General features: G+C 40.3%; 1 protein-coding gene across 1 annotated transcript in view; it reads left to right on the forward strand.

The window, feature by feature from the left end:
* Positions 1-15,508, forward strand: part of RRP15 (ribosomal RNA processing 15 homolog) — a 61,194-nt gene that overhangs the window by 23,237 nt on the left and 22,449 nt on the right. The window contains exon 4 of the mRNA XM_049868635.1: positions 2,146-2,347. Coding sequence (XP_049724592.1) covers positions 2,146-2,347 — 202 coding nt within the window. The remainder of the gene's footprint in view (positions 1-2,145; positions 2,348-15,508) is intronic.

Raw genomic sequence — 15,508 nt, forward strand, 5'->3', positions numbered from 1 at the left:
CAGGATTGGTGCTTGTACAAACCTCAGAGTGAGCGCCTCCTTAAGTTTTGTACCATAGGCACTTTACTGGCCTCATCTTTATCCTGTCTCTGCTGCGAAGGGCCTGGGATTTTACCCACCTTACAAGATGTTAATGCTTCTTGGCTGATGGCAGAGGACAAGAGACTCTTGGGTCAGAGACAGAGGGCCTTGTTAGTGATGGCAAAAGCAGTAGCCAGAGCTTCATGTTCCCACTGGTCCCCCTTGTCCTACAGGGGCAGTGCAGGTACCCTAGATGGATTCCTGCACGTGCCATGGTTGGGTTACAGGAGAGGGCCACTCTGCTTGGGACACTCTCGCTTTTATAATGAATGGTAACAAACCTGCTCTTTGTCTGGGGGATGGTTACCTCATCGTTGCTTGCTGCAAACACAGCCCTGAAATGACCTGGGTACAGAGAGGTCAAGGCCTTGGCGTTCTTGACAAACCCGGTAAGAATATGCAGGAGTGCTCAGGCCCATGGTGGATTGCCTGTCCCAATAGTTATTATAAAGAGAGTTCATGGATTATAGAATTTTAGAGCTACAGTGGATCTTAATGGTCTGAGTTCGTGCTGTCCAGTAGAAACATACGGGCGACATATGAAATTGCTTTGATCACCTCCTCTTTACCTCGTACCTGATTGGTGAGGGAGGGATTCTTGCCCTAGGATTATGGGGATGACCAAACACAATGGCACCAATGCTGGACAGATGAGATCAATAGCAGTTTATTAGTCACATATACCTGCAGCCTGGGGGGAGGAGAACACCACACCATGAAGGGCCACACAGGTCGCACACAGCGTGAACCAGTAGGCAATGTGGAAGGTAGGCTTTGTAGTAACAAGAGGGTGAGGTGATTCCTAGGAGGATGTGATTGGCTTGTTTGAGTAATTCCACAGGCTGGCAGGGAAATGAAGCCTGCTGTTGCGGGGGTAAGCAGGCACTGTGCCTTATCCCCCTGATAAGGAGAGTTGCTTGGCTGGGAGAAATTATCTGTGCGAGTACAAATGGGGTTAAGGGAACTTGTGGTCAGGCCATTCGAGTCCCTCCCGGCTTCAGATGTCAAAGCAGAACATAATATTAATTTAAAATTTTTTGGTAATCACATGGAGAATAAAAAGAAAGGAGTAAAATTAATTTCAATAATATATTTTACTTAACCAAATATATTCAAAATATTTCAAAATGTAATCAATATAAAACGATCAGTGAGATCTTTTTCATACGAGTCTTTGAAACCTGGTATATATTTTATACTTACAGCACATCTCAATTCTAACCAGCCACGTGTCAAGTTTCCAATATCCATGCATGGCTAGTGGCCACGGTATTGGGCACCTCTTCCCAGGACATCGTGTCTTCATTGCCTAGGGCGACCATAACAAAATACCAAAAGTGATTGGCTTTAAAGGAGAAAAACTTACCATCTCACAGATCTGGAGGCTAGAAGTCCAATTCTGGGTATTGTCTGTGCTTATTCCTCCTGAGGGCTCTGAGAGAGACAGTTCCACGCTCTCTCCTAGCTTCTGGCAACTCCTGGCCGTCCTTGGCGTTCCTTGGCTTGTAGGTGCATCCTCACGTAGTCTCCCCCTGGTCTGTCTCTCTGAGCCTCTCTTTTATAAAACACTACCCAGATGGGAGTAGAACCCCCCTATCCTGGCGTGACCTTGTTAACTAATGTCTTCTAAGAAAGACCCTGTTTCCATACAAAGTCACATGCACAGGCACAGGCATCAGGACTTGAGCGTATCTTTTTGGGGAACAAGTTCAATCCATAAGGCACTGTAAGGCCTTACATCATTATACGGTTATATTTGAGAGATAAACATTTGTGCTGAAAGCAGTTCTCAGTTTTAATTGCACAAAAGTTGATTTAGAAAGACCCAAACTGAAAAAAGTCACATACCAATCCACATTTATTCTCTGTATCAGAGATTTATGTTCATTATTTGAAATGTGTGTTTATTTTCCACATGTATTTAGCCATTTATTCAACTCTTTCATTTGAGTACTTTCTTCCTTTCTAGGCAGTGAATGTGCATCGCCCCCACCCTCATAGAGTTGGCTTTTCTAGTGTAATTGTTATTTAACTACATTGCGCTGGTTGTTTTACGTTCCATAGGGGGGTGGTGCAGTTATTTAATGCTGTTCAGAAGCATCAAAAGAACGTTGATGAAAAAGCTAAAGAAGCTGGAGGCTCGATTAGAAAGCGTGCTAAGTTGATATCAACTGTTTCTAAGAAAGATTTCATCAGTGTTCTTAGAGGAATGGATGCAAGTACAAATGAGAGAAGTTCTACTGGGAAGAACTTGAAAGCCAAACAGGTAAGACTTTTATATAAGACTCAGTGCATCAGACATTCAGTTCTTAAGCTAAGGAGTTTGGGGATGGAAAAGCACACTATAGCATTTTGTTGTTTAATGTCTTTGAGATTCCTGTGTCCCACAGCCTAGTTTGAGAGTGTGAATTCCTTAGTACCATGATGTTTCACCTGGTGTGGAAATAGCCAGTTACAGTTATCATACTCTTGGTATTAGAACTCAGGAGCCAGGTAGATGCTGATACAGTCTTTAGAGATAGGGCTGGTGTTTCCACTGTCTGAATTCCTCCTGTTGGAGCGTTTGGACACTAGAAGCCTGAGTGAGTGGTAGGGCCTTGGCTTGAGACTTTTGCTTGTAGAGGTAATTGTGATAGTGTGTAACCCCCACAACAGGAAGATTGGGATCTTTAGGAAATATGGTGGAAAGCCATCTTTGCGTTGAGGCGGCTTTGGTGATAATTTGGCTGGTTGGGAGATGAAGATCTTGAGTACTTGTCATGTTATTATGTCAAACATAGTAACTTTGCCTCTCTAGCTAGGCCTTTTGACCTGTGGACCTCAGTAGGTCCCTTGCTGAAGTACAGGGTGAAAGGTTCTGAAATGTGCTTTCATTGCAGAAGTGCTAGTTTTTCTTTTTGAAATAAAGGAAAGTACAGAGTTGTATGTAATAGCTTAATTTCTATTTCTTGATTTCTAAAGTAAAAAAAAAAATAAATAAATTAGCAGATGAGAGTTTCGGTCTTAAGTTTTTTGCTTGTGTTTTGGGCAAATAATTGAAACCCCTCAGGAAGAGCTTAGGAATTCCATGCCAGTCTAGCACTAAAGTATTTTCACGTTCCTTGGTTAAACTGATACTTTCTTAATTCTGGCAAACATTTTCCCAGCCTTTTGATTTTGTCTGTCTTGAAGTATCTTTCAGAAGTAATTATAAACATGTGAGCACTATCTTTGGGGATTTATACTTTTTAGTTGAGTCCAAACAGGCTGTGTTCTCATTAATGACTTTTTACTGTAGCAGCTGGAGAAGGATCCAGCAGGACTGAAGGAGAAATGGCTCGTGGGAGGAGGGAAAGTAAAGGCATTTTTTTTCCATCCCTTATTGGTTTCAAATGAAGTTTTATGGGAGCATTATTCGCTTTTGCTTTGGGATTTTTTCCACAAGTTACAAAGACACAGGAGGGGCTCTTTCCAGTAACATTACATTTTCTTTCTTACCCTTTGCACTTGCCCTCACTTTCCTTTTTACTACTTGAGTGATTGTAGGCATACTTTTAATCTGCGACAAGGTCAAAAATTGCTTGAAACCCAAGCCAAAGAGGCTTTGCTGTAAAAGTCACGTGTTTTTAGGAGTACCTGCCCACCCATATGGCATGGACACTGCAGCGCATCTCTTTCTCTTAAAGATGGTTGTCTTCATTTTGGTTTCATACATGGAAAAGTAACCAGACTTGTTTTTTTAATTATACTTGAGTTTGCATCGGAATAACTTATAACTATATTGCTATGAGATCAGTTATTTATATCAAAGATATTTATTACATGCCTGTTCTATCCCGGGATCTTTTAAAGTCTTAATATTAAGGTATATAAATGGCTTCAGGTAATTAAGTAAACAAGATTCACCTGGCAGTGTACAGGTCCTAGATTTGTAAGTCTGGAGTCTCAGCACCGGTACTGGCCTGTCTAGAGTGCACGTTATATCACACCAGGTGGGGTGAAATGGTGGAGTTAGCGGCTCTCCTCGTTTGTCAGGGGAATTTTGAAGTAACTGGGAATATTCGTGTGGAACATAAATCAGTAAACCTATGTGTGTTTCCTGAAATAGGCAGACTGTTAGGCAGCTGAGGGAGGGAAGGGAGAGCCGAGTAGATTTGGTGTGCCAAGGATCTATTCAGAAGTGAATCCCAGATTAGTGACCTAGATACAGGGAGACTCACCCATTGCCGTCAAGTGGATTCCGACTCATAGAGGCCCTATTGGACAAAGTAGAACTGCCCCACAGAGCTTCCAAAGAGTGCCTGGTGGATTTGAACTGCTGACCTTTTGGTTAGCAGCCATAGCTCTTAACCTCTATGCCTCATTTCCGATAAAGGGAGACAGTAAGTAAGAAATCACATTTACCTTTTTCTCTTTTATTTCACCCTGTCCAGCATCATAGCTGTCACACCCTTTCCTAACAGATGCTTCTTCCCTCCTTACACACTGTGACCAAAGAGATCTAATGGGAGTTGGTGATTATCTCCCCCTCGGGTTGTAATGGTATCCAGAACACAGGTTTTTTAGCCGGTAGTCCTAATATTGTGAAATCTCTCAGTTTAGAGTTCAGCCACAGATAAACCAGATTCAGTGGCAGCTATCTCATAGAGGCCAGTTTGGAAACATCTTTGTTATAATTTCTTCTTCTCCCCTCCCCGCTTATATTTGTTGTTCTTCATTAAGATAGTAAAGTGCTGGACTCAAAAACAAAAGGAGTCTATAGTTTTATATTAAAGCAAAGCTGAATAGAGTTATAATAATGTTACACAGAGAATGAATCAGTTATCATCAACACGCTTATAGTTTGTTTTTTTTTTTTGAACTCCTCATGAATTGAATGAATACCTGTAACTTGGAAATCTAAGAGTCTTCCTTCCCTCCCCCAGTTGTCAGAGTTTTCATCAGCGATTTCATACTCCCTCAAGGTATATGGGAAGTTGAGACATTGTGACAAATGTTTCTTAATTGTTTTATGTCCCTGAACAAGTCACTTTTCTCAATCTTTTTTCTTTCCTTCCTTCTTTTTCCTTTCCTTTCCTTTTTTCTGCATTGGAATCTTTACAGAAGTGGACTGATGACTGAGGATAAAATGCCTGTGCCCTTCCCTGCCCCTTGCTTTGCCCCCCACCCTGGAGGTAACCAATTTAAACTCTTAGATCTTTCTTCTAGTATTTACCTCTTGATCTTAAATAACATATACACTATTTCTTTATCAATATTAGATATTATCTTCTATTGAGGATAAAGAATTAGTATTCTCAGCTTCCCTTCACTCTGAGATCTCCACATGCCCTGTCCTTCCAACATGGTATTCTCATATTTTAGCTAACTCAGTATTCGTTATGAATACTCACTGCTGGGCAAAGTTGTGTACAATAATTATATTTAATTTCTTCTTATAATTTTTGTTTTCCAAGATTTAATATAGCCGTTTCTTTTCTTTCTTTTTTTTTTTTTCACTTTGCTTAGTTTTCTTCTATACCGGGTCCTTCCCACACTCACCAGGACTGCAAAACCCTTCTCACTGTGATCTCCCCTAGTCATCCTGCCACAGTCTAGGCTGGCTGTCCTTTACCTGCCCTTCACACTGTGATCTCCCCCAGGTCCTCCTGCTGCAGTCTATGCTGGTTCTTCTTACCTGCCCTTCTCACTGTAATCTCTCCCTGGTCATCGTGCCGCAATCTAGGCTGGTTATTCTTTACCTGCTACGCACTTTGTGTACTTTGCTTTATCATTGTCCTGCAGGTTCCCTTTGCCTATCTTCTGTGCTGTAGCCTCTGTCTCATGGATTACATTCTTTCTCTTGCTTTTCTCCCTAATTTTAGTGAAGACACGTTCACCAGTAGCTTTCTGAGAAAGGGCATCAAACCAAACCAAACCCATTGCCATCAAGTCAATTCTAACTCAGAGAGACCCTGTAGGACAGAGTAGAACTGCCCCACAGAGTTTCCAAGGAGTGCCTGGTGGATTTGAACTGTCGACCTTTTGGTTAGCAGCTGTAGCTCTTAACCACTGTGCCAGTAGGGCTTCCCAGAAAGGGCATAGGCATTCTCATTTTTGGTGGATATGCTGGTTGGATATAAATATCCAGATTAGAAATAACTTTTTTCTTAGAATTTTTAAGATATTGTTTCAAAGATGTAACTTATCTTTTTGCCATTGAGAGGTTCAATGCTATTCTGATTTCTGATTCTTTTTAGAAATTTCTAGGGCCTTCTCTTGATGACTGTTGTTCTGAAATGTTTTGGCAAAATGTCCTAGGTGGATTTTTTTTTTTTTTTTTTCCATTTCTGTGCCGAGAACTTGGTAAACTTTGTTTATTGATCCAGTGATAAGTTTATGTTTTTTGTTTCTAGACAGGTTATTTTGTTTGCTAATATCCTTGATTACTTTTATCTGGAAATTTTTCCTGTATTTTATGTTTCTGGAATTTCTGGAAATTCTTTGTTAGATCCCCTGCACTGATCCTCTGATTTTCATAATTATCTTTTACAATTTTTTACATCTCTGACTCATTTATGGGAGTAGTTCTTTTTTTTCTAGCCCTTCTGTTGAATTAAAAAAAAAAAAATTCTGATTTCATATTTTTTAATTCTGAAGACCTTCTTTTTTGTTCTCTAATTTTTATTTTGCCCTATTTGATTTCATGGATGCAGTTATCTTCTCTCTCTCTAAGGAATTACACGGTATTTTAAAATTTTCTTCTGCCCTCTGCATTGTCTTAGTTTCTTCCGAGCTCCATTCTGCTGTTTGTTTTGGTTTCAGTCTTTCCAGGTGGAGGCCTTCCTCTAACGAATGGGGACCATCCTCACTGTTTGTTCACATTTAAGAGGAAGGTACTGAAGAGCTGACTGAAAGTTTGAATGTGAGCCCAGAGTTTGCTGACTGGTGAACCCATCTATAGGAAGACCAAGTCGAGTGGGTTCTTTTCATTGGGGGATGACCAGCTGTCGGTTTCGGTAGGTCTTTCTTCTGGAATTGTTTATCTTTTCTACAGAAGAACCCTACAGTCTGTTGTCTCTGGAGTCAGCTGTTTGCTGCCCATATTCTTGGATCTAGATGTAGGGAAAATCTTGGGGTCTGTGGCATTCAGTATTTATGCATTTACTCAGTAAAAGGCCTGTGCCTCAACTGGTGTTCCGGAGTCCGAGACCTCTCCAGTTTAATACCAGGGACTAAACTAGCTGTCCATGTCAGGGCAGCGTAGGGTCAGTCACTAGCCTTCATAATTGGGGAGAGGGCCTACATTGACAGCCATGCTTGTGTTTTCATTTGCACCTTCCCCCATTGCCTCCTGTTCCTTAATGTGAATCCACTTGTTTCCTGCTTAGATAGCAGCTTTTTTCTTCCCTGCTAATCTTGTACCACTACTCTGTCCAGTTTTCATCCTCCCCAGATTTGTTGGCATCTCACGTCTACTATAGTTTTTCTTCTGTATTGTTTCCTCGTTTGTCTCTACCTTTTCTACCTTTATTTTCTTTTTAGTGGGTTTCCTGTAGGAAGCAGACATAAATGTATGTACCCAATCCGGCATGTTTTCCTGGAAGCCCTCCTTTTGACTTTAAGAGCAGAAATGTTAATCTGAGCGCAGCTTCCTCGAGCTTTAATGGGTATGTTGGTGATCTTAAAATCGATTATAAATATTTCATAAGCAAAAAACTTTTAACTGTTGGACACTAGACATTTCTTATGTTTTGAAGTGAATTATAAAGAAGTACTTGTTAATACACATACTTTGTAAAATTTTAGCCTTAGAAAGAGGAAAATGTCCACTTACACAAAACACACGTGTTTAAATTCTCTGTTTTTCTGGATTTGCATCTTCTTTGAAAACCACCTTTGTGATTGTCTCTATTCTCTGGAGATACCTTATATTTTTAAATATTTATGTATGGTGTGCATGTGTCATTGTTTTCTAGAAAATAGACTATATACATTTAAAAAAATTGTGTAATAGGTTGATTTTTGTTTTTTTAATCTTAGAGTTACCCAGAGTTACTCAGATTCGTTTCTTTACAGTGAACTCACACGTCTATAATTTGAGTGTGTTTTCTTAAGGGTTGTATGTATTTGTGCATTACATGTCTATATTTCATTGTGTATTTTCTAATTTAGTTAGCTACAATTTCAGTGGAAGGAGTTACTGTTAAAAGTGATTGTTCCAAAATTCTAACTCAAAAAGAAAGACCAGACTTGCTGGCCTGGCAGAGACAGGAGAAACCCTGAGAGTAGGGCCCCCGGACACCCTGTCAGCTCAGTGATGAGGCCACTTCTGAGGTTCACCCTTCAGTCAGAGACTGAACAGGCCCATGGAACAAAACAAGGCTAAAGGGGCATACCAGTCCTGCGGCAGGGACTGAAAGGTAGGAGGGAACAGGAAAGCTGGTAATATGGAACCCAGGGTTGAGAAGGGAGAATGCTGACGTGTCATGGGCTTGTTAACCAGTGTCATACAACAATATGTGTACTAACTGATGAGAAACCAGTTTGTTCTGTAAACTTTCATCTAAAGTTCAATTGAAAAAAAAAAAAAAAGTGATCATTCCAGTTGAAATTATTACCTTCTTACAGGCTTTTAGTGCCTAGATGGGAGCAAACTTTTTTTTTTAAGTTAGAATGCCTGCCCTTTGCTCCAGGTTGAGACTCTGTCCAAGCCTGATCACTATAGAAGTAATTTTCTTTTTAGTATTGTCCAAAGACTGTCAATATTTTTTTTAATCCTTTGATCCTGCTGGCTTAGATAATATTGTTGTCTTTAGAATTTTGTGTACATTTCTTCTCTGATTTTATTGTATGTAGTGATTATTTCTGGAGTAAAGTACTCTGGAACTCATATCCTTAGCCTTTCTTAGAGACAGGAAAGGTATAATGGCTTTATGAATGTCATTTTTAGGAAAAGATATTTTTAAAAGGCTTAGAAATATTTTGAAAGATGTCAAGTTAATATATTAGCTTAAATTTCAGTCACTAATTGCTATTCTTTATCCACTGACAAGCTCATTTCAGAAGAGGTGACCACTAATATTCGTGAGTCAGAGAGCCTTCAAGTAGGACTTACCTATTGTTCTAAGTAATTTTTCATCATAAAAAAATGAGTTGTTTTTTCAAATACATATTTAATGCTTCAATCTTTTTTTTTTTAAGTAAAAGTTACACATTTATTACTTTGATCGTGTTAGGCCAGGTCATTTGTACAGGAAATGCCCATCGTTTTGCTTAATGTAAACACATGACATTTTTGGCATTCAAAATCTAACAATCATTTTTTTTCTTTTAATTCTGTCATAGTAAAAATATATTTCATGTAAGTGGAATCACACAGTATTTGTCTGTAGGTGTCTGACTTATTTCCCTCAGCGTACGGTTTTTAAGGTTCATGCATGTTATAGCATGTGTCAGGACTTCATTTCTCTTTATGGCTGAGTAGTATTCCGTTTTATGTATACATTGCATTTTGTTTATCCGTTTAACTGGTGATGGACACTTGGGTTATTTTGGTACCATACTGTGAATAATGCTGCAGTGAGCGTTGGCATACAGGTATCTGTTTGAGTCCCTGATTTCAAGTCTTTTTGGTGCATACCTAGCAGTGAAATTGCGGAGTCATAAGATAATTCTTTGTTTAACTTTTGGAGGAACTGCCAAACTGTTTTCCACAGCAGCTACACCATTTTACAGTCCCACCAGCAATGCACAGAGCTTCCAGTTTCTTCACATCCTCATCAACACTTGTTGTTTTCTGATGATAGCCATTTTATTTGGTGTGAGGTGGTATCATTGTGTTTTGGTTTGCATTTCCTTAATGATTAATGATACTGAGCCTTTTTTATGTGCTCGTTGGCCATTTGTATATCTTTTTTGGAGAAATGTCTATTCAAGTTCTTTGCCCATTTTTTAATTGTATTTTTGTTGTTGAGTTTTAGGAGTTCTTTTTATATTCTGGATTTTGAGCCATTATGAAATATATAAGGAGCCCTGGTGGCACCACGGTTAAGCTCTTGGCTGTTAACCAAAAGGTCGGCAGTGTGAACCCACCAGCTGCTCCATGGGACAAAGATGTGACAGTCTCTTTCCATAAAGATTACAGCCCTGAAACCCTGTGGGGCAGTTCTGCCCTGTCCTATAGGGTTGCTGTCAGTCGGAATAGACTTGGTGGCAAGTGTTTGGTTTGCCTTTGGTTTTGTCAGATACACGGTTACCAAACATTTTCTCCCATTCTGCAGGTTCTCTCTTCACTTTCTCGATAAAGCCTTTTGATGCACACAAATTTTATATTTTAATGAAATCCAGTTTATTTAGTTTTTCTTTTGTTGCTCCTGCTTTTCGTGTCGTATCTAAGTATCCTTTGCAAAAACAAGGCTTTGTAGCTTTACCTGTATGCTTTCTCTTAAGGGTTTTATGATTTTAGTTCTTATATTTAAGTCACAGATCCTGTTTTGAGTTAATTTTCGTATATGGCTGAGGTCTAGGTCCAGTTTTCTTTTGCATGTGGGATCCAGTTATTGCAGCACCATTTGTTGGAGAGAATGTTCTTCCACCGTAAAGAGGACTTGGTGCCCTTGACAAAAATCAGTTGGCTGTAGATGTATGGGTTTATTTCTGGACACTCAGTTCTCTTCTGTTGGTCTGCCTTATTATCAGTACCTCACTGTTTGGATTACTCTAGCTTTTTCTCTTCTAGTGTGGAGTTTGGATACAAGGTGTTTGCTGACAGGTGAGGGATTGGAACAAGAGATTGTGTGGACTTAGGTTAGGATCATATTTTGTATCTTCTGTTTATTTGAACTTTATTTCTTAAGCATTGGGGCCAGTTGTAGTTTTTCAGCAGGTGAGTGACCTGATCAGATTTGGTTATTTTTAAGGGAAGGAAAGGGCTGGAGGATGGAGATTTGTGGTCAGAAGACCAGCTAGTGGGGGGTGTATTTGTATCCTAAGCAATTGCCACGAACTTGGCAGCTTAAAACAACAGAAATTATTCCCTCATGTTTTGGAGGCCAGAAGTCCAAGATCAGCATGTCAGCAGGTTGGTTCCCGTGGAGGCTCTGAGGGTGAATCTGTTCCATGACTGTCTCTTAGCTTCTGATGGCTGCTGGCAGTCCTGCTGTTCCTTGGCTGGGGCTTGCATTACTCCAGTTTCTGCCTCGTCTTCACATGGCCTTCCTCCCCCTGAACATCTCTGTCTTCTTTTCCGTCTCATAAGCACACTCATCATTGGATTTCAGGCCCACCTTAATCCAGGATGATTTCATCTCTAGATCCTAACCTTGGTTACACCTTCAGTGACCCTTATTCCAAAGAAAGTCACATTTTAAGGTTCAATTGGACTTGAATTTTCCAGGGGACGCTATTTAACCCACTAGCGAGGCTGTTGCCATAATCGGAGCAAGAGGGGAGAACCTGAACTAAGGTGTAAAGTTGTGTGTGTTTGGTTTCCAGCTTGGGAGACTCTTGAAATGGTCACAGCTTTCACCAATACTGAGAGTATAAAAGGTGGAGATGTGTTTGAGCGTTCAGGACGTGGAGGCAGTGTCTGCTCCAGGCTGTAATCTGCAATGAGGAGGATGGCAGTAAGGATCAGGTTAGAAGCAGTGGTCGGGGGGAGGCACTTGTGACAAAAACAGGGAGACATTAACGAAGGAAACAGCATGACCACTGCCTTAGTTGTCTAGTGCTGTTACAACAAATACCACAGGTGGATGACTTTAACAAACAGAAATTTATTCTCTCAGCCTAGGAGGCTAGAAGTCTGAATTCAGGGCATCAGTTCCAGGGAAAGGCTTTCTTTCTCTGTAGGCTGTGGAGGAAGGTCCTTGTCATCAGTCTTCCCCTGGTGTAGGAGCTTCTCCGTGCAGGGACCCCGGGTCCAGTGGACATGATCCGCTCCCAGAGCTTCTTTCTTGATAGTGTGAGGTCCCCATTTCTCTGCTTGCTTCTCTCTCCTTTTATCTCTTGTAAGGTAAAAGGTGATGCAGGCCACACCCCAATGAAACTCTCTTTATATCAGGTCAGGGCTGTGACCTGAGTAGGGATATTGCATCCAACACTAATCCTCTTTAACATAACCTAATCTTGCCTCATTAGCCCCAGGCAGGGATTAGGATTTATATACGTAGGAAAATTACATCAGATCGCAAATTAGAGGACAACCACATAATACTGGGAATCATGCCCTAGCTATATTGACAGACATTTTTATGTTACACAATTCAATCCATAACAACCACAAAGGAAGAGGAAACTAGAATAGCAAAGCATGTTGGGGCCACTTGCCACTGGTCCTGATGGGTCCTATAGTCTCAGCAGCCCTAAAGGTTTCTCTAACAGGGGATCTGAGATGTTGCTGAATATTTACATATAGTTAACCTGTTAGCAAGTCAGAGAAGATAGACAATACATTTTAGAGAGAATTTTTCACATGACTAAAAGTTTCTGGGTTTAGAGCATTAATTTTTAGTTATTTGGAGAGAATTCCCTAATCCCTCTAATCTTCCCTTGGACCAAAGAAAGCATCACACCAACCACAGTGCATTGTGGCACACTGATATCTTGATGTTAACCCTGAGTGACTTAGAAGAAGATAAAATTATGTTTAGGATGCTCTGTTTAAGCAGCAAAAAGTGATATTTTGTTTAAGAAAGATTTTAATTAAAAATTAAGCTTCAACCTGTAAAGGAATCATACCTACCTGCCTTCCCCCACTGAGAACATGTACCTATCCAGTGTGAATTGTTTTCCGAATATGTTGAAACATCAGGATTTTAATAACAAAGAGGTGTTAATTTTTTTACTTTTTTTCTGAAAAAACTGCCTAAAATCCAGTCAGACTTCATGAAATTTTAATGCCTGTTTCGCTAAAGGTGGGACAGAAGCTGAGGGTATGCGTTTTAAATCTGTGATTCTCAAGAAAGAATGTACCAGCTGCTGTTAGGAAGGTACTGGCCATGTTCCCTTTACCCTGGGCTTACAGACATTCTGCAGGGTTTGAAATTGCCAGTGCGTCCTTCAGCTTTTGCTACAGTGAAACCACAGGAATAATGTTGTAGTAAGGGAAAGCACTAGCTAGTTTCTGTTAGAAAGTAATTTCCTTACTGATTTCAGGACAACAAAATTTCAATAAACATCCCTAGCAGAAAAGTTACTGGAAGTTGTTAGGCTTTTTTTTTCTTCCTGATTTTGTGACGTGAGTACTTTAATCTCAGTGTCAGACATACAGTAAGTCATGGTGCTCCTCCTATCTCCTACATTTCTCATAAGTAGTGGTCATGTAATTCTTCGCAGCTAAGTATTTAGTGGAAACCCTGGTGGCGTAGCGGTTAAGTGTTACGGCTGCTAACCAAGAGGTCAGCAGTTCAAATCTGCCAGGTGCTCCTTGGAAACTCTGTGGGGCAGTTCTGCTCTGTCCTGTAGGGTCACTATGAGTCGGCATCGACTGGACGACAGTGGCGTTGGTTTTTTTTTTTTTTTTGGTATTTAGTTATGGGAATGCTTGGTAACTTTCGCACTCCACATTGTCATGCAGGTTGAAAATTGCCTTCCTCCTGGTTCATAGACTTCCTGAGTTCCTGACCCCAAAGGAGGAAGCCTAGGAATGGGGGGACTTGCTCACACAGGCCCCTAGGGGCTCCGGGGTTCAGGACTTAGTGTTTGGAGGGGAGTGGGGATGTGGAAGGCAGGTGGGGGGAGGAGCGAGAAGCTGTCCCGAAGTTGCCCCGCACCTCACAGCAAGGGCTTTATGCTCTCAGGAAAGCTCCTCTCACAGGGATGTTTGGAATTCCAGCTTTGTAAATAATTCAGCTTAATGTTTGTTTCCTGAAAATGCCTGAATAGATTAGAGTTGAGACAAAAGAGAGACTCCACCTTTGAAATGAGAATGAGCAGGATTGTGCACACTGCTGTTCATGGGAACGGCTTAAAGCCAGTTTCTCAGTGTAAATTTCCTTCTCTCAAAACATGCAGTGTAGTTTTAATGTAGAGTGGTTTCTCATTTGAACAGTGGTTGTGGTCCAAGTGAACTTGTGTTTTGCAGTGTGGTATGTGTAAAAAAAAAAAAAAATTTTTTTTTTTTTAATGTGTAGTTTTTTGACATGGGGGAAATATTAAATGAAGAATAAGAATTATATTACAGAAAAAAAAAAAAAAACCAGTTGCCTGTCGAGTCAGTTTTGACTCATGGTGACTCTACAGGACATCTAGTAGAACTGCCTCATAGAGTTTCCAGGGAGTATCTGGTGGATTTGAACTGCTGACCTTTTGGTTAGTAGCCTAAGCTCTTAACCAGCGTGCCACCAGGGCCTCACGTTACAGAGCTCTTGTAGAAATCTTTATGTATTGTTAAAATAAGAATAGTGGCACCGTTCTCACCATACCTGTTCAGTCTGTATGCTGAGCATATAATACAAGAAGCTGGACTATACGAAGAAGAGCGGGGCATCAGGATTGGAGGAAGACTCATTAACAACCTGTGATACGCAGATGACACAACCTTGCTTGCTGAACGTGAAAAGGACTTGAAGCACTTACTAATGAAGATCAAAGACCACAGCCTTCAGTATGGATTGCACCTCAACAAAGAAAACAAAAATCCTCACAACTGGACCAATGAGCAACATCATGATAAACAGAGAAAAGATTGAAGTTGTCAAGGATTTCATTTTACCTGGATCCACCATCAACAGCCATGGAAGCAGCAGTCAAGAAATCAAAAGACACATTACGCTGGGTAAATCTGCTGCAAAGGACCTCTTTAAAGTGTTGAAGAGCAAAGACCTCACCTTGAAGACTAAGGTGTGCCTGACCCAAGCCATGGTATTTTCAATTGCATCATATGCATGTGGAAGCTGGACAATGAATAAGGAAGACTGAAGAAGAGTTGACGCCTTTTCTAGTAGTAATGACGGCTCCACCTCACAGGAATGAGCACCAAGTGAGGTAAAATATGTAAGGTGCTTAGAATGAAGCTCAGTGGGTAAATTTTTCCATTTAGTTTTATTTTGTCTTGAATGTCATTATTAGAATGAGTTCCTAATATTTAGTCGTTATTTTTTTCCCTAACAACTAATTAGTCAAAGATAAATTCTGCAGTTGGAAGCCCATTTGATAAAATAGGAAACGGTTATTACCTGTTAATTATTTGAATTATTAGGTAATCCAAATATTATCCAATAATTTAATAAAAATCATATTTAGATTCAGGAAATTCATTTTTGGTGTTTCTGGTCTAGAATTGTATAATTCTTACAAAATAAAACTAGATTTTGAGGATCTAGGATTCGACGGCACTGAGTTTGGGGTAGGAATGTGCCCACTTTCTCTTGTTCCCCAGTGTAAGCCATGGTTGAACTCTATTTCTGAGACGGTTTTACTTATCAGGTATCTTAGTTTCCTAAAAGTGACGTAACAAAATACAGGT

The sequence above is a fragment of the Elephas maximus genome, chromosome 24, assembly GCF_024166365.1.
Source record: "Elephas maximus indicus isolate mEleMax1 chromosome 24, mEleMax1 primary haplotype, whole genome shotgun sequence".
In the NCBI taxonomy this organism is placed as follows: Eukaryota; Metazoa; Chordata; class Mammalia; order Proboscidea; family Elephantidae; genus Elephas; species Elephas maximus.